Below are 11,023 nucleotides of genomic sequence, written 5' to 3' on the forward strand. Positions count from 1 at the left end.
ACTATCCAAACAGAAAAGAAAAAGAGGAGATTTAGTCACCTTGGAAAACCATTTATTGAACAAGTTTTTTTTTAACTGCAGCAGCACAAGTTGTCAGAGCTCAGAGAGTCAAGCAAAGTTGAATAGAGTAAATGCCTTTCTTGGCAAAATTGACATAGGTAAAATACAGAATTACAGAACATGTTTCTGGCTTAAAGAATAGCCTGAAAATAACAGCACCAGTATTTAACATTTGTTGCCAGTCTCATTTCTGTCACTGGTATGAAGTATGCTTTTAACTGGTGGTGCATCTCACATTAACCCACTGCCAGTCATCTAAAACCAAGAATTTAAAAAAGCAAACAAAAACAAATAAAAAAAACACAACATGAGCTTTAATTCAACAGTTTAAAAACAGGATGGTAATGTCAAACTAAATCCAGTATATCATTTTAAACATGCAGGGTAAGACAGAATTTACTTCAGGAGAAAAGGCTTAGGTCCTTTGTTGTTAATTCAACGGACTTCCATTACACAATATGTAACTCAGCCATCCCTCGAGAAAAGAAAACATGGCTATAAAAAATTGTTTTTCCCCCTAACCATGGTGAGATCCTGCAGATGAACCATTGTCTGAGGTCCTCATTTTCTCTCGTTAGAACGGGAACGACTGAAAAGTAAACAAATAAGTGAGTAAGTGCAAAATGATAATTAAAATTATTTAGCAGTAACATTAGGTCTTAGGTTACAGTATGATGATTATCAGTAACACTTAAACTTGCCTCCTTGACCGTGAGATGGATCTTTGGCATTTCTTGTCTCGGGAGAGAGACCGCTGTCTGCCTCTGTCTCTTGAAAGAGACCTGGTTAACCAAACCAAAAACACAATAAAGATGAATTTTATCATTAATTATCAACAAATGCAGAGTTGAAATAAAAACCGTTACAAGCTTACCTGCTGCGACTGCGGCTTCTCCTCCTATAGTGTAGGTGAAGTAAAAAAAAATGAGGCAAAGAATATTTAGTATGTAGAATTCAACCTTCCCATAACTAATGAAACCTTTGGTATTCTTGATCCTTAGAGACATGGATTACTCGTGGAAACGTGGTTACACGTAGTCCCTTGTCTGTTAATAGAAGGATCATGCATCCATGAACTGCATCAAGATCAACTCATTAAAAGGAAACTTTGTCCAATGAGCACCAATCATGGAGCCAGATTTCAGAATATAGGACAAAATCAGGGCTCGACATTAAGGCTTGCCTGGGACAAACACCACTAAAAATACATTACAACTTAATTATGACAAGCGCAAAACATCAGATCATCTATCTGCTGCCTGCTACGAGGCCTTAAAATACTGCTTTTAAACACTGGAGGCATACAGCTTGTGCACAATGATCTACAAAAGGTCCAGGATAAAATTAAATTGCTCCATACTGTGGATGTGATCAGAAACAGACTGTGATCATCTTCACTTCTTTTCTCCAATGGGTATCACTAAAGGTGGCCTAATGTCGAGCCATGAAATTGCACTCTTATGCCCAATTACACAGTGAACATCCAAATGTAGTTAATTTTTTGCATATAAAAATTGACCACTGAAAGTTAAGTTCCTTGACCACATCTTTTGATGTGTAGATTTTTGCAGCTTTCTCTAAATCACATAACTGCTCTGGGAAAACTGTCAAGCACCTTTTATGGCTAGATTAAGCATACAAACTACAAAGAGCAGGATAAAAGCAACTTACTATTTGGGGGGATTTGGACAAGATAGAAATGACGCAAGGAAGCCAGACTGATGGTGAGGGAAGTCGAATTGCCGAGAGGATTTGCCACATGATGCAAATGTTGGAGATATGAAGTTGCTTGGTGGCTGGTTGGAAGGGGTAGTTGTAGATTTTCCCTGCCTTTTTGGGGGGAAGGATGGGAAGGGATGTAAGCCAAGGGCTGTTCCCGCTGATACAGCAGTTGTGTGGAGAATAGAGAGAGTAAAGACGCCGATTGGTTGATAATGTGAAGTGGGCCGCTGTCGATTGGGTTAAAGTTGGAGGAAGAAGAGGAGGATGCTGGGAACTGCATGCTCAGGGACCAAAAGGTTGGTGGAACCTGACGACTGGCGGTGCGCCTTGGTCATGTGACAACACCAGCCAAGCTGATTGGGGCTCCCTGGTCAGCAGTCACATGATGCTGAAAGAAGACTAGTTGACTGACTCAGATGGTGAGAAGCGTGGTGGTGACTCTGCAACGGGGTTCAGTTTTATTAATAGATGGCAACTGAACTCAGAAAGAAAACAAAATTTACACCTGCAGAATGTAATTCTAGAAAGTACCTATGAGAATGATTGCTTGATGATGAATTGCAAACTGTGCCTCTTAAGATGTCCCCGTAAAGCAATAGCACTCTGACAGAGCCTGTTTTGTTGCTTGCTTTTTTTAAACAAACATATTGTTATAAGAGTTCATCAATAGTCAAATGCTAACATAAGCTACCTTTGAACTTAGCAAAAAAAAAACCCAGACAAAACACCTTGAAAACAATGAAATAATGAAGAAAGTTTGTTATAAAGTGTCACTCCTGTAAATTAAGATTTTTTTAAACATATTGAGAAAAGGGAATGACACCGATTAATCAAATCCCAAAGCAGCTGGATCCAAATTTTATCTATTGATGAACTCATTTTGTATGTGTGCTAATAATAATAATAATAATAATAATAATATTATTTTACTATCATGTTTAACAGCACTAAGAGCTCTAACAATAAAATTTAGGCCACAGCAACTACCAATCACCTCCTACTTGGTTTTGGCTTTGGTTTAAGCTTAAATAGGTCTGAGATCTAAAGATATAAGAGATTATTTGCCAGTGTGGGAGGTTGGCAGATTTAAATGACTTTGCCAAATGAACTTATATTTAGATAGAGTAAAAAAATTAATGCTTACAGTGTGTGGGGATTGTAAATCAGCTTTGTCATTCGTGCTTTAGAAAAACACTGCACACAATGAGACTGTATGTAAACAAATAAAGTGACTCATGAGTCAAGTAGGAAATACATACCTGCGTCTGACTGGAGGACTACGTCGCCTAAAATCATCGCGAGGGCGTCTACCCCAGGATGGAGGATGGCCACGACTCCTTGAGCGCTTTTCCCCATTGGATAACTCAACACGCACTCGACAGCCACACATGTTTCTGAGCACAAATCATCACGAGTGGGAAAGTGCCAAAAAAAGTAAAAGAAAATACAGAAAATTTTGATTACAGTGTTAAATTAGTTACCTTCCATCCAGTTCTTTCACAGCATCGGATGCATCTCTGGGATCTTCAAACTCTACAAAAGCAAAGCCTGGGGGATTCCTGGCAACCCAAACACTTCTCAAGGGGCCATAGTACCCAAAAGCAGTTTCCAACTCTGTCTTGTTTCCATTGTTTCCTAGATTCCCAACATAAACCTTGCAGTCAAGGGGAAACTGGTCATTGTGGCCTGAGAAAAGAGAGACACAAACATGGAGGCATATGGTTCAGGTGGTCACATCATCTTCTAAAATATCTTTCCTTGTTTTGTAATGCCTATGTAAAGCACTTTGTAACTTATGTCTGTAAAAAGCGCTCAACAAATATATATATATTTTTATTTACACATCCTAATAACTTATTCTGCATCATCTAATAATGTTACTTGTGAAATGCATGTACACAGCTTGTGAGTTTCCTTTCTGCATTTTGTATTGAGAAATTTCAAACCACAAAAATCCAGACTGCAACCAAAATTTGAGAGTATGCAAATTAAAGTTTCACAAGGTCACATTCATGCAAGTGCGTTATGATCATTTTCATTAGTACCCCTGCTAGCACTTGGTGCCCTATACATAGCATGTTATGTGCATGTACATCATGAAGAACCATGATATTGGATAACTAAGATCTTGGTTTGGGTTGACATTGAAACATAAATGCCAGTGTAACTTTCCCCATGTGCTACACAGACAGGGACAAGCTTTGGCATCAAAGATGATAATAATTCTAAAAAAGGTGTAACCAAATCATGTACTGGTCTGACCGTTGCTAGCAGTGTAAAAGTTAGACTGGTGTCCCGACACTACTGTCACAGAAGACAGCATTTATAATACCCATCCCTATTTAGAATATGGGAGACTGTACTATATTTATATCATGAGCCCCTAGTGCTTTAAGTGCTCCTCTAAGATGGCACTAGTGATGCAGCCAAAGGTAATAACTGCATGAAAATGATGCAAGGCATTATTTCTGCACAGCATTTATTGCAGGGATATTTTAGTATCTCAGATCATGGTAATAATAACCCAGAATCGCCTAATTAATAGCATGTCCATCTCAAGTAAAACCACTTAAAAACTGCACTAAATATACACACAATACAGGGCATAAGCACTGACGGCATGATACTCTCTCATGAACACTTGCAGGATGCCTGTCTTGAATTTCTTGCATAATTTGTGTATATAACTGCAACCTTTCATGATGAATGTTATCTGTTACCAATTCTTTAATTTTAATGTTAATTCTACATTAATTATATTAATGCTCCAAATAGAGTCAGTCAGTCTCCCTGTGTTTAATTACACACAGCAAACGCCATATGTTTAATGAGTGTGACTTAGGTGTGATCAGTCATCCAATAACTAAACTAATAATGAAACTGGGTGTGTCAAGCTTTAGGCTTATCACCTCAGCGAAAGAATTTCCCTGGGGAAACACCCTAGTGTTTTGAGCGGGAGCAACAATGAAACATCGAGAAATCAGCAGATTAACAAATGACCGAAACTTACTCATTTCACCAGCTTTAAATATCCACTTGATAGAGCCTTACAGTCAGATGTGCCTAAAAGGAGAGTCAGTCAGAAAATGTTACAGCCACACAAATGATCTCAGTGTTAGCTACATAAACAATTGTCACAATTCACTGTCCATAAAGGACATCCTGGTATCTGTGTTCATCTTGACAAGGCATGTCATTCTCCGCCTCTGGGAAAGAGGCCTATTGACTGCTATTAAATTTTCTACATTAAACATTAGCACGCAGATTTGGCCGGGTATTGACTACAACAAATTGGACCCCATTATTGATCATATAGCCCTACATAGCAGAGTGCTAACGTTGGCTGCACGTTAACCAGCTAGCGTTAGCTTGCAACCAAAAGTATGTTAGCTCATGCGTATCGGCGACCAGGTAATCATTAACCTGTCTTTATATGCTCTTGGTTAGTTTAAAACGCAGATTTTCCCGGTAAACATTATCACTAACGTTACACAAACCTCATACTTCCGCGTCCAACCGAGCTTAAGTTGCCAAATATTTATGTTGCAGCGATTCCCAGATCCCCCAAAACAGCCTAGCAAACATTGACGCTAACGTTAGCTTAGTTAGCTAGAACAGCATGTAGCAGCATAGGCTAGCAAATTTTACATTTATCACGACGAAACGGTTAGGAAGAAAATTACTGAGCCCACCAGCACACCAAAGGACGTTACATTATACATTACGTGAATGGACACAAGTAGTTTAATATGTCTAAGACATGTAGCTCACCTTTGTTGTGTCTGCAGTTCGATAGAAACGTTAGCGGCAGATTTCACGGCTCTCAGTCGCTAGGTTAGCTTGTCTGTTGTGAGCAGTCATACGTAGATATATACACGTAGGCGCTACATCACGCGCTACTTCCGGTTCTCTGCCGCTGCCATGTTGGAGCAGGTCCCGAACTGTTGGGCTGAAAATAGAAAATGCCAGACCTCAGTGCCGTCATGGGATTTACTAATGATAGAAAAATCAAAACCAAGCCACAGGGAGACACATTTCACAGGTGAGAAATTATTTTACAATAATTATACTGTCAGGAACGAGTTGAGTTGGATATAGCCCATCACAACTATCTGTTTCAAGTGACTGTCCCATTACGACTTTAAGCTAACTTATGTCAGGTAAACAAAATAATAGGATGAACTTCTGTCAGTAAGAAAACGGTTATATTTATCAGTCGGCTATGTCCCTCTAATTTAACCCATACTTTATTGAGTTAAGTCGTCCTTAATTATCTAAAGTGTTTGTTTACACCTGTTTCATGACGATCATATTAACGTTACATACAGTCTTTTACATGCCCGAATTGTAACGTTAGCAGGTGCACTGCAGCATGAAACATCAACGTTACAGCAACATCTCTGTCCCCATGTATTATCTACTCACATTTTCTTTTAAAATGCGTCAAATGTTATATTAAGAATTGCTTAAATTTGGCTGTAGATTAAAGTCTTCCTTATCACGTAAACACAGAATAATACACATTAAAATACTTTTTGTTTTTCCTGAGCTTTTGTGGTTGTCTCAATGTGCTCAATTTCACCATGTCCTCTGTACAAAGTAATCAACTTCAAAAATTAAGATAGTCTTCAATTATTTTATAGGCTACGTTAAACTGTCTGGTATAAAATATAATTAATTATATATAAATCAAGATTCAGTACTTTATTGCCAAATCGACATGTTGATAGGAATTTGTTTCAGTGGAGCTTCACACACTGACAAAGAAACACTCACTCAATATGTTGCACAATAAAATAAATACATAAAAATAAGATAAAATCCAGACCATAAAAGGGAATAAATACTAAAATAATAGAATAATGCTAAGGCACCTGTAGAGGGATTGGCAACATCAAAAACAGTATAAAGTGCACAATAAAATGAGTAAAAAAATATATATAGTCATTGCACATAAAACAGTTCAGATTGTGTTGCTTAAAATAATTACTAGTCCCTTTTATTAGCCCAGTGTAGCTACACATTTAGACAAATAAAGGCCTGTCTCAATTAGACTCCTGGTCTTTTTTAATAGAAGTTCTTCAGCTGTATAAAAGCAGGTTGTTTGCTCCCTCTAATTATGTGTCCATTCCTTGATTACCCTGTAAGTTATTCATAGTCCATTAGTCTGTAAGGGTCCCAGTTGTGCCAGTATGCTGGGTGCTGTAATCCTTGAGCGCTGTAACTCTGTCTATCTGATGCTCTGTTTGTCAGAGCTAGGTCAAATGAATGATTCTTAATAAATATTTATCTGAAGCCTATTTTTTTATACAAGTAATATTCATACTGGTTTAAAGAAACAATTTGATTGTATATCCTTTGCTGAACAACAGTTTTGTATGGAAGGAAAAGGGCCTGTCCCAAATTAAGGCCTGTTGATTTTAGTGATTAGGCAAATGTTATTATATATTATTGTTATGTTATATGATTTGAAGGTTTTTTCACACACACATATTCTTTTCTCATAAAAAAGAGTAACGTAGCTTGAGCATAACTTTCACTTCTGGCCTTTTCCTCCCATGTTTCATGATGTTTATCTGCTTGTCACACATTCCACATTCCAGTTTTGATCTGAGCTATTGTCTTTATAATTAAGCCTGCCAGGCTTAATTATAAAGACAATAGCTCAGATCAAAACTATGTAAAAACAGGGCGTCGGTGGCTTGGTGGTGGAGCGGGCACCCCATGTACAAGGCTGTTGCAGTGGCGGCCCGGGTTCGACTCCGGCCTGTGGCCCTTTGCTGCATGTCTCTCCCTCTCTCTGTCCCCCTTTCACACTTCACTGTCCTGTCAATTAAAGGCAAAAAATGCCCATAAAAATATCTTTAAAAAAAAAAAACTATGTAAAAACATATTTGATTTAGTTGTAAAAGTTCTGTGTAGAAGGTTAGCGAGCTAAATCTGGATCACTCATAGAGCTAAGGCTAACTTAGCTCAAAGTCCTCTACCCTGTTAGGGCTATAGACCAACATGAACCAGCACACCCATTATTAATGGAGTGCCTGAGACTGGCCAATATGTTTTCTTGGCAGTTAAACAAATCTCTGTTCTCATATAATGCAATAAAAATGGACTGAATAAACACCTACTCAGCATGAGACTGCAATTCTGAAGCTCAAGGACTTTGAGTCATGCACAAATCAGCTTCAGTTGTATTCCTGAATAGCTGTAGATTAGTGATAGGCTTTGTGAGTGGTACTCATGAAGTTATGAGGCCGAGATGTTGCTGCATAAAAGGAGTGCCGCAGGTACAAAAGATTCAAAGTCAAATTCAGTTTTATTTGCCACATGTACCAATCAGCCAAAACATTACAACCACTGGCTGGTGAAGTGATTAACATTGATCATTTTGTTACAGTGCAATGTTCTGCTGGGAAACCTTGGCTCCTTTTCCTGCCACGTGACGTGCCCCACCCACCCAAACACTATTACAGACCAAGTACCCCTCCAGCACTCAACAGCACTCCTCAATGGCAATGCAAAATGCAAAAACTGCTCATGAATGGCCTGAGGAACGTGACAAAGAGCTCAAGGCGTCAACTTGGCCTCCAAATTCATCAGATCCAGATTCAGATTGGATTGTTACAAGATTATTAGTGTTATACTCTTCACACACTGGGGGTTGCAATGTTTTGGCTGGTCAGTGTATGTGTTCACATACAAAAAACAAGAACAACAAAGCTAAACAAGGTGAACAACACTTGACTTCTATAAACACTGATGTAACAGGTTGTTTACATACATGATGAGGTTGGGTGGATATGAAGTATATAAAGTGGAACAGCATGCTTGGATTATGCTCGACAGATATTCACATTTTTACAGTGTGAACTTAAACTGTAATACGTGTTCTTGTGTCTGGTTGTTGCATGCAAAATTGCATCGTGTATTTTCAGACGGACTTGGTTTGTGCACAGGATTCCAGAACATAAGGTCAAAAGACAAGCATGGACAGCACTTTTGAGGAGAAGGGACTTTGAGGAAATGACCATTGAGTTCTCTGCAGCTGTCACTTCAAGGCTGAAGACTTTGACATGACTGGACAGAAAACTCGTCTAAAGGAGGGAGTGACCGTGTCACTTCCTGACCATCTTTGGAAAGTTGGTGTCATTAAGAAATTGTTTCTATATAAACAATGACAACTTTTCGTGTGATCTTTATCTCTCACATACACATTTGCTTACAAACTATAACTACATGAATACTCTAAGTGTTTTCTACTTTATCTCCAGGTGTCCAGTAGATCCAGGTCAAGCAGGACCTAACGAAAAGCTGCTGCAGAATGTCCTGATGTTGATGATCAGCTGTCAGAGGACCTTCAGGAGTCAGTATTAGTATGCCCTTGACCCAGCTGAAGTTAAAAGACAAGTAACTGAAGCTCAGGAGAAGGTTAATTGTGTCAGGACCTAAGAAATGCCACGGATCGGGAAAGAAGGCACAAGAAGAAGCAAAGTCCCTGCAAGAGGATTTAAAACACAAAAATAGAGAGATACTGCAGCAGAAGCTTGACTTCTACTCTGGTATGTTGAACTGCTCAGCCCCTTCCTTCAACAGATTAAGCAAGTGTAACATTTATAATTTAGTAGTGGTTTAATTGTAGTGTCATTACACAATTTTAGATTGCAGTCTAACCAAAGCTGATGTAATGCAATTGAGCTTTTATCTAGATCATTTCATTTCATGCTTTCTAAGTGCCGGACATTTTAACACTGTCATACCAACTCTGTAAAAATACACGCACGTTATCTAACAGTTCCACATGCTCAGTTTGTCATGTGCTTGCATACACTGTTTTGTACTACTTACTCCAAAAATAGTTCCCTGTAGGGTTCAGATTTCTTTACCGTGTCTTTTCCCCATGTATGTTCAAGTCCAAGCCATATAATGATATTCACTTTAACACTGTTTAACATCATGAGACTAAGGTTTTATACAGCAAGTATTTGCATACTGACATTTTTTCATATTTCAAAGGAATCTGTCTGTGACTGGTTTTGTCATCAACATTGAAGTATGGACCCTGATGGTACCAGAGCTGCTGCGTCCACACATGGCTGCAGCCAGGATCATTTGGAGCTTCGTTTTTCCACCAGGGCCTCATATATGAGCTGATGTGTAAGTGCACCATGCTATTAAGAGAGAAGGCTTAGTTTTTTTTTCTAAATTGGAAAAAAACAACTCATAAATACTTCGTGGATGGAACAACAACCTGGGTGTGGTTCACTACCATAGTGTTTTCCACTGTCTCATGGTCCGTTGTCTCATGGTCTCATGGGCAGTCAACATCAGAGCACTGGGTAACACTTGGGACATGTTATACAAAGTACCAGCTGAGGTCTCTGACATGGTACCCTTTTCATTTGAGAATATCGCTAGTGTCCATCTACGTCCCAACCCTCTCCTATGGTGATGAGCTCTGGGTAGTGACCGAAAGAATGAGATCGCAGATACAAGCAGCTGATATGTGTTTCCTCTGTGGGGTGGCTGGGCTCAGCCTTAGAGATAGGGTAAGGAGTACGGACATCTGTAGGGAGCTCGGAGTAGAGCCTCTGCTCCTTCAAGTCAAAAGGGGTCAGTTGAGGTGGTTGGGGCATCTGATCAGGATGCCTCCTGGGCGCCTCCCATTGGAGGTGTTCCGTGCACGTCCCACTGGTAGGAGGCCCTGGAGTAGACCAGGACACGTTAGAGGGATTACATATCTCACCTGGCCTTGAAACGCCTTGGGGTCCCCCAGGAGGAGCTGGAAAATGTTGCTAGGGAGAGGGACGTCTGGGGTGCTTTGCTTGGCCTGCTGCCCCCACGACTGGCCCTGGTTAAGCGGATGAAAATGGCTAGTGTGATGTCAGTCCTCAGCTACCTGCAGGGCTGGGTATTGTTTAAAAGATTACAACACCAGTACCAATACCAGAACCCTTAAATTTATATTCTAACCAATTTGAAATAGGTCCTCCACTATTCATGCATTTATTTTTATTAGATACAGGTGTTTAGAAAAGTCATACTTTGAAAAGTTCTGAAGGTGTCTCGACACGCTGAACTGCCAACTCTGTCAAATACTCCACACTCAAATTTACAAGATCAACCGGATCAAAAGATTTCCAAAAGATCAAGATTGCACGTGAAATATTATCCCAAACCTTCTGTTTAAAATAGTGGGTGGTCTAAAAATTTTTTATTAATGTGCCCTTATGCTGTCGTTAAA

At 39.3% G+C, this 11,023-nt stretch overlaps 1 protein-coding gene and 1 pseudogene across 3 annotated transcripts; one reads left to right on the top strand and one right to left on the bottom strand.

Moving 5' to 3' along the window:
* Nucleotides 1–30: 30 nt before the first annotated feature.
* Nucleotides 31–5,692, bottom strand: srsf3a (serine and arginine rich splicing factor 3a). Of its 3 annotated transcripts, XM_050038476.1 has the most exons (7): nucleotides 5,554–5,692; nucleotides 4,793–4,845; nucleotides 3,264–3,468; nucleotides 3,042–3,176; nucleotides 935–958; nucleotides 762–842; nucleotides 31–649 (listed from the first exon to the last, which is right to left on the bottom strand). In XM_050038476.1, exons 2-7 carry the CDS (start codon nucleotides 4,794–4,796, stop codon nucleotides 622–624), a joined length of 477 nt encoding a protein of 158 aa, XP_049894433.1. In that variant the 5' UTR covers nucleotides 4,797–4,845; nucleotides 5,554–5,692; the 3' UTR covers nucleotides 31–621. The 3 variants fall into 3 exon arrangements, with proteins under 3 accessions (XP_049894433.1, XP_049894434.1, XP_049894432.1); XM_050038477.1 differs by lacking the exon at nucleotides 935–958; XM_050038475.1 differs by lacking the exons at nucleotides 3,042–3,176; nucleotides 3,264–3,468; nucleotides 4,793–4,845; nucleotides 5,554–5,692 and adding an exon at nucleotides 1,732–2,185.
* A 52-nt stretch (nucleotides 5,693–5,744) lies between these two features.
* LOC126385544 (THAP domain-containing protein 2-like) lies at nucleotides 5,745–9,928 on the top strand (annotated as a pseudogene).
* Nucleotides 9,929–11,023: the final 1,095 nt, after the last annotated feature.

The sequence above is a fragment of the Epinephelus moara genome, chromosome 24 (genome assembly GCF_006386435.1).
Source record: "Epinephelus moara isolate mb chromosome 24, YSFRI_EMoa_1.0, whole genome shotgun sequence".
Taxonomy (NCBI): Eukaryota; Metazoa; Chordata; class Actinopteri; order Perciformes; family Serranidae; genus Epinephelus; species Epinephelus moara.

Excerpts from the sequence above, each read along its gene's own strand:
- srsf3a (XM_050038475.1), bottom strand. The coding sequence starts at position 2,062 with ATGCAGTTCCCAGCATCCTCCTCTTCTTCCTCCAACTTTAACCCAATC. Across the intron at positions 843-934 it reads AGAAGCCGCAGTCGCAGCAG|GTCTCTTTCAAGAGACAGAG; the intron begins GTAAGCTTGTAA and ends TTGGTTAACCAG. Across the intron at positions 650-761 it reads TCCATCTCACGGTCAAGGAG|TCGTTCCCGTTCTAACGAGA; the intron begins GCAAGTTTAAGT and ends TTTACTTTTCAG.